Genomic DNA, 13,237 nt, shown 5'->3' on the forward strand with positions numbered 1-13,237 from the left:
TGCTATCAAACTAATATAGCACAGTAAGGATTTTTGGCTATTTAGTTATTTAGAAATAGCTGTCAGAGGTTTACATGCACTCATCATATACATGGATGCCCTGGTAATTTTGGGCTTTTAATGACTTATTCAATCTATTCTTTTTACACGGTGGAATGATTGTACAGGCATTATTCTGGCTGGATATTTGACCACTCTTCTTGGCAGATCTCCAAAAGTTGAATCTGTTCATCTGGACGTAGCGTTTTGTGGGAGAAACGTTTCGTCACTCATCCAAGTGACTTCTTCAGTCTCAGCTGACTGCAGGTTTCCCCAAATCTTATAAACAGTACATTTGCATAATGACTGAAACCAGCCCACTGAAGGAACAATGGGCTGGGAGGTCAGTTCCTTAATCTTATCTTAATTATTGATCAACAGCCACTGATCAATGGCCATGAGTACCATTCACAGAGAGTTGGGGAATGGCTGCAATCACAGCATTGTAAGATGATGACAGATGTACCCTTAGGCCCCCTCCTCGATTCAGAGATGGTCTTTCCCTTTTCACGTAAATGGCCTCCTTGACTCCGCACTCAAAGCAGCGTTCCTCCCTGTCCAGGATGTGCACATCCTCATCATTGACGGAGTGTCCACTGGCCTGTAGGTGTAAATAGACTGCAGAGTCCTGGCCTGACGAGGTAGCTCTTCTGTGTTGTGCCATTCGCTTTGCCAGAGGTTGTTTGGTTTCCCCGATGTATAAATCCTGGCAATCCTCCTGGCACTTCACAGCGTACACTATGTTACTCTGTTTGTGTCGGGGGACCCGATCCTTGGGGTGGACCAATTTTTGGCGCAGCGTGTTTTGGGGTTTAAAAGCCACAGAGACCTGGTGTTTTGAAAAAATGCGTCTCAACTGTTCCGATACTGCTGATACATAAGGGATCACTACAGGTTTTCCCTTGGGCAGCAGTCGTCCTTCTCTCCTGGATCGGCTGGAGCTTTCTTTAGGTGCCTTTCCAGCTTTGACAAAAGTCCAGCTGGGATAACCACATTTACTCAGGGCCTTCTTGATGTGCTGTTCTTCTGCCTCCCTGGCTGCTGTGTCAGTGGGGATGGTGTTCGCTCTGTGTTGTAGCATCCTGATGACACCCAGTTTGTGCTCCAGTGGATGATGAGAGTCAAACCTTAGATACTGATCCGTATGTGTAGGTTTACGGTACACGTCAGCTTTTAGATGTCCCCCATTACTGATGGAAATCTCACAGTCTAAGAAGGCTAACCTGCCACTTTTCATATCCTCCCTGGTGAATTTGATGTGTCGGTTCACCGAGTTAATGTGATCCGTGAATTGTGGTACGTCCTGAGATTTGATTTTCACCCAGGTGTCATCCACATATCTGAACCAATGGCTTGGTGATGTTCCAGGGTAGGATAGCAAAGCCATCTTTTCCACTTCTTCCATGTACAAATTGACCACGATGGGTGAAACTGGGGAGCCCATGGCACACCCATGTTTCTGCCTGTAGAACTGACCCTTGTATGTGAAGTAGGTGGAATGAAGACACAGCTCCAAAAGCAAACACACTTGGTCGATGCTGAGAGTGGTCCTGTTGCTGAGGTTGGGGTCATCCTGTAATCTCTTACGCACTACCTCCAACGCTTCCATGACTGGGATGCAAGTGAAAGGTCTTCTTGGCAGAGTTTGCGGAGTTCAGTTAAATTGGTTGCTTTCCTGGTCCCACTCAGCTTTTCGGCATAATAGGCTTGAGGTCAGGGCTTTGGGAAGACTGTTCCAGAAGCTTAATGTTATCCTGCTTTACCTATTCCTGTCATGGTTCTGGGTCCTTCTTACCCAGCGTTTTGTGTTTCCTTGAGATATTTCTGTATTTTTGGTTATGTCTTGCTTCTTTAGTAGTCTTTCTTTAGTTATGTTTTCTGTCTTGTTTTCCCAGCCGTCATGTCTTCCTCTCTCCCTTGTGCTCCTCCGTGTTTTCTCTTCCCCTCCAGTCTACGTCTTTGTACTTCCTGTTTTACTTTGATAGTAAGTAAGTAAGTAAGTAAAATTTTATTTATATAGCACATTTCTAGATAAAAGATCAAAAAGTGCTTTACAAGGTATATGAACAGATTAAAAAGACAAAGTACAGTCAAAAGTTAACAAAATGCAATTTTAAAAAGATGTGTTTTTAGCTGTTTTTTAAAAGTAATCAGTGAATCAGCAGATCTTAAGTTCTGAGGAAGAGAATTCCACAGTCTGGCAGCCACAGTAGCAAAAGCTCGATCACCCCTAGTTTTCAGTCTCGTATACTGAATAACAAGTAATCCCTGACCACAAGACCTCAGAGACCTACTAGGGGCATAGGGCTGTAAAAGTTCAATGATGTATGATGGTGCTTGTTCTTGAAGAGCCTTAAATGTCAGAACCAGAATCTTAAAGTGGACTCTGAATTCGACAGGGAGCCAGTGTAACTGTATAAGCAACGGTGTTATATGTGAGTATTTCGATGTTTTCGTCAGAAGCCTTGCTGCAGCATTTTGGACAGTCTGCAGACGCTCCAGGGAACTTTTGTTTAGACATGTGAACAGTGAATTGCAATAGTCCAGTCATGATGAAATAAAAGCATGAATAACAATCTCCAGTTCAGTATGAGATATTATGGGGCTCAATTTAGAAATATTTCTTAAATGATAGAAGCAAGACCGAACCAGAGATTTGACGTGAATATCCAATGTAAGAGCAGGATCGAAGGTTATCCCTAGGTTCCTGATAGATGGTTTCATAAATGTTGAAAGGGGACCAAGAGCATTCATTATGCTGGGTACATGTCTGTCTGGAGCACATAAAAGGACTTCAGTTTTATTTTCATTTAGTTGGAGGAAATTGTCGGCCATCGAACCTTTGATGGTTTCCAAACACACATTTAAAATCCGCAGCTTAGAAGCATCTTCAGGTTTAAAAGATACATATAGTTGGATGTCGTCTGCGTAGCAGTGGTAACAAATATCCTCAAAAGGGCTCAAAATATGCTGGAGAGGAAGTAAATAAATTAAAAACAATAATGGCCCCAGCACAGAGCCTTGTGGCACACCAAAGGACAGGGACGTAGAAGATGACCTGTACTTAGAAACTGCCACAGAAGAGTATCGTTCACAAAGATACGAGGAGAACCACTCTAAGGCAGACCCAGATACACCGACCCAGTATTTCAGCCTATCAAGCAAAATATAATGGTCAACGGTGTCAAAGGCCGACGTGAGATCCAACATTAAGAGAACAGAACACTTACCTGCATCGTTTTGCATCAGAATGTCATTGGAAACTCTAAGAAGGGCTGTTTCAGTAGAATGAGCTTTACGAAAGCCAGACTGAAATTTGTCAAAGATATTATATTTGTCTAAAACTGCTGTAAGCTGCTTAGCCACAATCTTCTCTAAAATCTTAGCAATTAACGGTATTTTTGAGATCGGTCTGTAGTTGCTAGTGAGAGATGGGTCCAGCATAGGCTTTTTTAACAGGGGGTATATAACAGCAGTTTTAAAATAAGCAGGGACTTTGCCAGATCCCAAAGAGGTGTTAATTATAGTGAGCATACAGGGACCAATAGAGTAAAAGACATTTTTGAATAACAATGCGGGTAAAATGTCGAGTGAACAAGAGGATACTTTTGTTGCACTAACTATTTTTCCCAGCTCAGATAGTGAAACAGGTAAAAATCTTTCTAAAACAACAGTGTCACGGGTTGCTCTGAGGATCCACTCGCAGGACTCCGGAGTGTGTTGTAACAGAGACAGTTTATTCACAAAAATCCTCACCAAGTGTATTTACAGGCAGTGCGAGGACAGTGCTATATACAAGATGTGCGAGGACGGGTTCCAGGGCTCCAGGGAAAACAAGGGGATCACACACACGCTCACGCCAACCTCTCTCCGCTAGTGACCAGCCACCTCTTACACGCTCCACACGGGGAAACACGGGGACGGGTCCCGGGAATCTAAAACAGAGAGACAAATGTTACTTTCTGAGGCGGAAGTGTGGGGAAACTAGGGCTCGCCGTGTACTGACAGGAGTCTTCACAACAATCCAGCGTTGAACAGCTGATCTCCTCCTTCTGATATACCAGCTGGTCTGATGAGGCCCAGGTGTGCATGATCCGGGAGGGCGTGGGCCGAGGGCGTGAACCCGCCATGAGTTCCGCTCTGGCAAAACAGGGGAGGGGGAGAGAGATTGCTGATCAGTGCCTTGCCGACCCCGCAGGTCGTGACAAACAGGCCGAACTGGCGTGGGAACTGACAGTGCAGATGCTGATGGGGACAATTTTTCCTTATATTGCTAATTTTTTCTAAAAAGAAAGCAAGAAATGTTTCACAGTCTTCAGCAGAAGAAATAATGGCAGCAGGTGGAGCAGGAGTAATGATATCAGTAATAGTATCAAATAAGACCTTAGGATTACCTCTGCTCTTTGCAACCAACTGAGAAAAGTAAGCAGCCCTTGCATCTCTAATAGCATTGTTAAAAGAGGCTAAAAGATCCTTTAAATAAAGGAGATGAACATTTAAATGAGTTTTCCTCCATAACCGCTCAGCTTTACGACAATTACGTTTTATAGAGCGGATGTTGTCATTTAGCCAAGGTAGGGACTTGGAAACAGGCACAGGTCTCATTTTAACCGGACAGATTTCATCTAAGATCGAAAGACAATGATGATTAAATAGATCCGTTGAGAAATCAACACCGTTTTGTGGGGATAGTGTTAAATTAAAAGCATCTGAGAACTTCTGCGCTGTGGAGGAATTTATAATGCGCGACATAACTGTCCGGTGAACAGGAGACATAGGCTCATGAAAAGACATGTTAAAAAGTATATAATAATGGTCAGAGATAAAAATGTCCTTAGAACAAATACAATCAATATTCAAACCCAAGGTAAAGACAAGGTCCAGTGTATGACCTTTGTTATGTGTAGGGCCGGACACATGCTGGATAAAATGAATCCATAATGTTGATAAAACCCCTGGCAAAGAGGTCAGACTCATCATCAACATGTATATTAAAATCCCCCACTAAAAGCAATTTGGACAACCTCATAGTAGAGGACAGGAAGTCGCTAAACTCCGCTAAAAACAAGCTGTTTGGGCCGGGTGGATGATACACCACAGCACAGTAAAAAGGATCCTTACTGCCGATTTTAATGAGCTGCAATTCAAAAGAAAGAAAGTGTCCAACTTTCACTGAACGGCAGTTGAAACGGCTCTGAAATGCCACCGCGAGACCTCCTCCACGACCAGATCCCCGAGGCTGGCTGATGACAGAAAAGCCATTTGGGCACATTTCAATAAGAGACGAATAGTCCAAGCCCCGCTGCCAGGTCTCGGTCAGAAGCAGGAAGTCCAGATTTTTAGAAGCAATAAAATCGTTAAGCACAAACGATTTATTAGTCAAAGATCGGGCATTAAAGAGCGCCATAGTCAGCGGGGTGAGAGCATCATTATTGGGAGAAGCTCGAGTTAAAGGACGTAAATACTCGAGATTAGAGCCTTCACGTTCGTATATTCCACTCACCGAGGGGATGAAAAGCCAGTCAGCAGGAGAGTCTGGATGAACCCTTCTGAGGTAGCACGGTCTCGGAGAGCCAGGCCCTGCATATCCAAGCAGGGCCGTGGAAAACAAATTCCTCTCTATGGAGCTGTTTTGAGCGTAAGTAACAGAGCACGCACGACATCGCTTTCCAATCAGCCCCCGCCGCCAGAAAAGCCTAAGCTTCACCTGGATACCTGATCTCCTTCCTCTTCTTCTCCGTGATCTACGGGGAACGCTGAGAACGCTGGCCGAGGATCCAGCCACTGGCGGTAGATGGAAAGTGCCAAAGGAGTGCGGGGAAAAGTGCGGAGAATGGAAAGTGCCAAAGGAGGAGGAAGATGAAACATCTTGGGCCATCATTGAAGATCGGATTGATAATAGTGTCAAACGATCATAAACCAAGGCAACCAGAACATCATTGATACAAATAAAAAACAGCAGAGTAGAGAAAAAAACACGACGATAGAACGTGACAAACTGCACCCGGCAGCGGCGAAGCCAAACACAGGCGCCATCATACCGGAAGTGCTGTCCCCGTCAGTGTTCGTCATGTTGGGCTTGGTCTTCCCCTGTTGTGCTCCTCGTGTGTGCTCACGTCCCTCGTTATCCTTCTGTGTATTTATGTCCGCGTCTCCCTCAGTTTCGTGTCGCGTTCTCCCTCATGGCTACCTGTGTGTCTTCCTGTGTTTTAGTTTAGCATTTCCCAGTGTAGTTTATTCTTGTATATCTTCCATGCATGCAATAAAGCAATGTTTTGAGTTTTGAGTGGTCTCCGCCTATGAGTCTGCATCTGGGTCCTCTCCTGCCTGCACACAGCCGTTTCCTGACAATTCTAAAACCAGTTTGATGTGTGTTTGAAATCACTGTGTTGTTGGAACATCCACCTGTGTCCAAGTTTCAGCCATTTAGCTGTTGATTTGAGGTGAAGTCGAAGAATTTTGAGATAATCTTCCATCTTTATTATTCCGTACACTTTCAGCTATGCAGTATTACTACTGGTAGCAAAAACCCTACCACCACCATGCTTGAAAGTTGGTAACAAAAACACTTGGTTTTTCTATGTGGGCACCAGTAAATTTTAGGCTTGAAGGTGCTGATTTAAGAGTAGGAGTTTGTTTCTTGGTCAACACCCTCTTAGTTCACAGCGATGTAAAATTCACTTCACTATGTATAGTGACGCTGGTGTTTCAGCAGTTCCAGACAAACAAATCCTTACTAGGCTGGCAAAGAGAAACTACCAGCTTTCGTCAAGTTGTCGTCAAGTAAAAGCCTTGGCGTTGTCAAGTTAAAAGACACTGTAGAACCTTCAACACCGCTTACTAAAAGATTGGAGGGAGTATCTCTATATGTCTGAGACTGTGTAGAAAGAAACCCAATTTCTTTTTATAAAGCAATTGGAGATGTCAACTGTACAATAATTCTACCTTGGAAAAAGAACAGTTCAATCATTAAAAGTCCAAAATTACCATGACATTAAAGCCCATGAAGAGTGTTTGCCACCTTCTGATCACAACTGTATAAATTATTTGTAAAGTAATTAAATTACTTTACAAATTCTCTTCACCAAGGAACTGTATTACATTACTCATTAATTGTGTTACTGTTATGGGGTAATTGACTATAATGTCATTAGTGCATTCAAATTTTAATCCCTTACACTACTTGTTACTGTAAAATAAAACACAATACTGCCCCACATGGATAATAAAATAAACAACTCGTGAATTACACAGTTAACATGTTCCAACTTAATAACAGTAAACTTTAGGGTCACAATGGTGCAACAGCTGAGACAGAAAACTGTTCCAAAATAGTGATATTATAATACAATCACACCTTACTGCCACATACTCGAGAACATCTACACACAGACAAATCTGGAACAATTAACCCTTGTTTGCACTGATTAATTGTTCCAGGACCCAAATACACTGCAGGAGCAGAGAATTTCAGGTCTCTGACAGCATGTTCAGAAAAGTTAGCTGGGGCAAGACCATTTAATGATTTCTACACAAAAAGAAGTTTGTATCTCAATCTGTAGCTAACAGGGAGCCAGTGAAGCGAGGTGATTAATGGGGTTTCTCTTGCTTGAAAACTGGTGCAGAGGTCTGAGCTGCAGTCAGGATTAAGAGGTCAGAGTAACACCAGCAATGATGAATTCTTCCACACACAAGCGCCCCTGAGTCCAATATGATTACCAGATTTTTGTAAAAAAAAAATTATTTGATTAATTGGAGTTGTCACGATTTTCAATTTTCTGGATTTTCTAACAAGGCTGAAGTAAATCCATGGCAGTATATCAACTCTTCTACAGGAGCTGAATAAAACCTAAAGAATAAAATTGTGGGAGGGAGTAAACAGTGCTGGGGTTAGTTCACCAGCTATTGCCTGCTGGTGTACAGTAATCGTGATTTCCATTGTTTCTCGTATAGACAGTCAATAGCTATATGGCTGTAAACCTAGGAAATGTTCATCTGTAAGAGAATGTTCATTCCCACATACATTCTCAAGATATTAAGGCAAATATATATATATTTCCTATCAAACAGAATTGTATCTCGTAAAGTAAGAGAAAAGACTGAAATGTGTAGGCTTCAAAGAAACAGACCATTGCCTCCCCACGCTCTGTCTGAGTTGAGTATAATAAGCGAAACAAGGGGGCAGAGTCTTTGATGGCCTTCCTGATGTTCAAAATCTTGTGAATCTCTTTTTTTCTCTTTGAAATATTAGCTAGGTTTCATTTGACGTAGACGTGACGTCGACGTAAAGCGCGAAATTTGACTGGCGGTCGGAAGTGAAAAAGATAAGCGCAAAATCACAGACAGACAGTACGCAAAATGCCTATGTCCTGTTGTGTTTACGGATGCTCCAGTAGGTCGACCAGAGAAACTGATAAACGGTATTTTAGGGTACCAAAAATAGCCCAACGAAGAGGAGAAAAATGGAAAATTCTAACCGAAAAACGTAGGAAAAAATGGATTTTAAATTTACGTTTACAGTCGGGAGGAGCAGAGTCTGCCAATGCCCGTGTCTGCAGCGACCACTTCGTCAGAGGTAATGTTATGTTTGCAAACGAACTTATTAGCATTAGGTTGTCGTTAAATTCTCGTTTACTTAGTGCTTTTAAGTTAGTAGTCTAATATTGACTTGATTGGGACTATAGGCTGCCCAAGTGCTTTGGATGACGAAGAGTCGGAGGACTGGGCTTCGACGGTCAATCTCGGCTACGAACGAAAACCCAGATCGGAATCAGTTCTCAAACGAGAGAAAAGAATGAAGCTTAAGGCAGAACAGCATCGATGTGCAGAGGCGATTTTGGATATGCAACAGACGGCTGAGAGCCCGGATTTGAGCCTAGTGACAGTGGAGAACAGGCTACTAACCCTGCCATACAATTGCAATGAGCTGCAATCACTTCTCCATCCTCCTTTGCAATTACCCAAGTCTTCAGAGGTGTCTCGTTAGACCGCTGAGAATGGTTTACCTTGAAACAAACAACTGTCACTCTAACGAAGTCCTAAGGATGTGGCATGTTTGTTGACGTTAAAGCCGCTACCGCTAACTGTTAGCGTGTTTAAGATAAAGCAATATAAGAACAAACACTCACCCTTGCAAACACCAAACTGTATCCATCACGGAGACGTTTTGTTCCAAGGTTGTGGACCCACCCGCTGACAAAAAAATTGTACGCCTCCAGACTCTTGAAAGCTTTCATTTGCTGCCTAGTGTAGTAAGAAGTCTGGAGGACCAAGTAGTTGGTGATATCCACAGCCTCGATAGTAGGCAAATCCTTTACTTCTGTGGTGTATTCGGACATTTTCAAAGAATACGGATCACGTCCGATATATTTTTTAACTATCTGTTTATATCTCTCCCGAGAAACGGGGTCTAAAGTTGCACAATAGCTGCTCTCCTGACTCTCCACAGTGTCCTCCATGTTTACTTCCGCCCTCCACTCAAAAATCGCGCTGCCTCCGCACGTCATCAGAACCACGTGACCGCAACCCAACTATTGAGATTTGATGAAAATTGATCCGAAGCATGTCAATTAGCACATAAACTCAATCTGCATAACATTATAATACTGCCAAGCAGAGAATATCTCTGAATAGTTTAGCTTTGAGCAAGGAATCAAGCGATAATACAATTATGTGACATCAACAGCAACATAAAGAAAATTGTTCGAAAGCATGTTTACCCAATGAGCATTTCGATGATTTCTTTGCTTGTCTATCTGCTTTTATAGCATTTCTTCACTCTCTATTTAACCCTGTAAAACCCGAATCAATGAATAATTAGCAGCAAATTGAATTTTTCTAACATACCTTCTAAAAAAATATCAATTTGCATGAGTTTTAAAAATCACACTAAAGATCTAAAGATCTCAAAAACTCAGGGTTACAGGGTTAAAGCTTTAATCCAGTTTTCTGAACAGGTGACGTCATGATGGATTTACTTGTCACTACAACTTAGTATTAACTCTAATAATGAAGCCAAGATGAAAGGAAATTAAGGCATCAGTGACTGTCTCTATATGAGATCATCTGTAATATGAACTGTCATGTGCTGATTAGAAAGTCAGAGCAAACAAACTAAAATCAATCCAAGTCAAACCAGAACTCATCTCTGCTCCCTAATTGCTACGTGTTCACCAGCCTAAAAGTTGAACAAATCTATGTGGCATCTATCGTATCCCCTAAAGACTGATTAGCTGCATCAAACATTAAGACATCTAAAACTGCCAGCACATATTTTTAAATCCTTCTAAACAGGATTGGCTAAGATGGAACATATGTCTGTGCTGAAAATCATCAGAGTCAAATAAAAAATAAGAAAACATGAGTTAGACTTGAATAGTTGGATAGTCAAGAGAACTTGTTCAGAGATAGAAAATACACAAATTAGCCTTGATTTCCACAGCAGCCTCACTGATCAATTAAAAGCCAATAAGTGGGAAAGAAAAAAAAAGGATGTTTTTTTCTTTGATTTCTGTTAAGCTTTTATTGTTTTCTTGATTTCCTTTCACAGAGGGATTCCAGGAAAGAAATGTGGAACTATTATCCTGACTGCAGAGGAGCTGAGCAACTGTCGAGTGAGTAAACCATAATAATCCCCCCTGCCAAACACTTATTAGCAAGCAAACATCTGCTAGCAAAGCCTGGTTAAACAGACATCACACATAAAGTGGATAGAGAAACATGGAAGCTGGAAGGGACAAAAGAAACCAAGGCTCATAGAAACATCCTTTTGTCCACTTTAAGAAACTACCCCATAATAGTTTTAAGAAGTTGGTACTGGTCACCTTGAAATAATTTCAAAACCTCATCCCAGTAGTGTGTTGATTTACTGCCTACTGTCTGTCTTTGTTCCCCATGAGGTGCAATATATGATTATTTTTTAATCTAAACAACTTTTCTTACAATTTCTACAAAAATGATGGTTGTATGAATTATTACACGAATACTTTATATGTCTCAAAGAGAAATCTATATTCTCAAAATGTGGCCTCAGGCAAAGGTACCGTGTTTGTTTGTTATAGATTCTTTGTCAGCCTCCACTGTATAATCCACTGGCTTTGAAAATGGAGGAAGAGTAAAATTTCACAGCAGAAAATACCTAATTTTGAAAAATTGAACATATGGTTAAAAATATGGACGGCACAGTGGTTAGTTCTGTTGTTTCACAGGAAGATGGTCCTGGGTCTGAATCCATGAGCCCGCTATCCTGGAGGTTCTAACTCGGCCATAGATGGGAATGTGAACAGTACTCTGTCTCTATGGGATGGCCTTGTGACAGAATGGTGACCTATCCAGGGTGTACCCTACCCCTCACTGTGTGACAGCTGGGGTAGACTCCAGTCACTGCCATGACCCTGAACTGGATAAGCGGAAGAAAATGCATGGTTGGATGTCTCTAAATGCCTACTGGTGATGCTAGAATTCTCAACGCGTGTAAGCATATAACTCAGTGGAAAGAATCAGGGATCCCTAGTACCACACTTCGTCGCTCTCCCTTATAGACCTAGGGGCATCCAAGGGAAAAAAGAATATGAGATGAGAAAGAAAATAAGGATGAAGACACAAAAGAAAAGTTAGAACTCAGTATGGCACCTGTGCAGTTTCACTGCTTGAACCTTCATTAGTTAGCAATAAAACGCTGCAGATTATTTTCTGATGATCAGCTAATCAAGTCATTGGTGCAACCGTAGCGTTCGTGTATCAGTCTGGATGTTTGCACATCTACCAATCTGTAAAATGTATAAAAAAACCCCAACCTATCACGCACACAGACTCGGCTGCTGGGTGTTACACACTGCGCGCTGACCTGCTCTCTAATGCAAGGACCCGAGAACATGATGTGGTGAATGTTGAATGCCTCCTCAGCCAATTCTGGTATACAGATTTTAAATGGTTCACTGGGGTTCCAGCATACAGATTAAAACAGGAACATGTGAATACAAGAAGCTGTCCAAAGAGAAAAGAAATAACGTAGAGAGCGCGAAAGGGAAAGAAAAAATGGCACAATGAAAATGAAAGATCAAACAAGCAGTGATAAGATGATGAAACAGACATTTCTGCGTGTACAGAGTGTGTCTAGATGAGAGAAAAAGACACAATCAAACAGATAGAAACAGTCACAAAGGCACTGAAATTAATCAATATAGGGTTATTTCACGCCTGGTGTATACCAGCTCTTAGCTATAAAAACTGCTTGGCTGATGATAGTGTGATACTGAGTGATGGTTAATTAAAATGCCGTCCTGCCTGACCTTGTCCCCTGCAGCCTGTGGGATGCACATGCATAAACACACACATACAACACATTTGTATACTGTCTCTTTCACACATTTGTTCACCAACTGCAGTCGGTACTCATATTAGAAGTATTGTGCAAAATGTTTTGTTACATTTTAGGTAACAGGCTGGAGTTTGTATGTGAAGAGGGTCACATATAGTAAATGACCCAGTGTAAAAATATCAGCCGCACTTTCTATCGCAGCTAGGTAATAATGTGGTAATAGTGGGGTGATTACGTGGAAACAAAAATGTAATAATATGGATTTAGCAAGTTTGTGCTAGCCACCAAACTGGTATCCATGTAATTCTCTCAAATCAACATTGTGCCAGAGCAATATCACATTGACCTTGATGTAACCGGGTAACTTGTAAGTAACAGGGCAGAAACTGGGCATAATAATGTGGAAGCAAATGTATGTGCATAAGGCAAAACAAATTGGTAATAATATAGTAAAGGTATAGTAACAATATAATAACCTGCTAGCAATAAAATGGCAAAATCTGTTTTTTAATATATACAGTATATATAATAATCTGTGGTAGTAACCTTATAATAAATAAGTTAATTTTGTTTTATGTTAATTGAAAATATGATGATAAAATTACCATAATGCTGAAATTATTCTTTTGTCCCCAGTATTAGTCTTTGTTTGAAGGTAACAATATGTATGTTTAATGTTGTGGCTTATTACCTGAAAACACCTGATAAACAGAAGTTATATTACCTGATAATTTCTGTGTAATAACCAACAATCAGGGCACCAAAGTGCCTGTTTCTATTTAAGGCCACATTAATAACCTATAAAAACAAGGTCCAGGAAACATGTGGTAGTTTCTCAACACTTTTATGACTTTTCTATTACTTTTGTAATGAAGTGGT

General features: G+C 41.4%; 1 protein-coding gene across 2 annotated transcripts in view; it reads left to right on the forward strand.

Moving 5' to 3' along the window:
* cpne5b (copine Vb) overlaps positions 1–13,237 on the forward strand; it is a 144,674-nt gene that overhangs the window by 85,599 nt on the left and 45,838 nt on the right. For both annotated transcript variants that reach the window (XM_085273604.1, XM_085273605.1), the window contains exon 8: positions 10,589–10,652. In XM_085273604.1, coding sequence (XP_085129730.1) covers positions 10,589–10,652 — 64 coding nt within the window. The remainder of the gene's footprint in view (positions 1–10,588; positions 10,653–13,237) is intronic.

The sequence above is a fragment of the Mchenga conophoros genome, linkage group LG5 (assembly GCF_057382185.1).
Source record: "Mchenga conophoros isolate Kocher_MC1m ecotype Shallow Benthic linkage group LG5, M_conophoros_male_GT1.1, whole genome shotgun sequence".
In the NCBI taxonomy this organism is placed as follows: Eukaryota; Metazoa; Chordata; class Actinopteri; order Cichliformes; family Cichlidae; genus Mchenga; species Mchenga conophoros.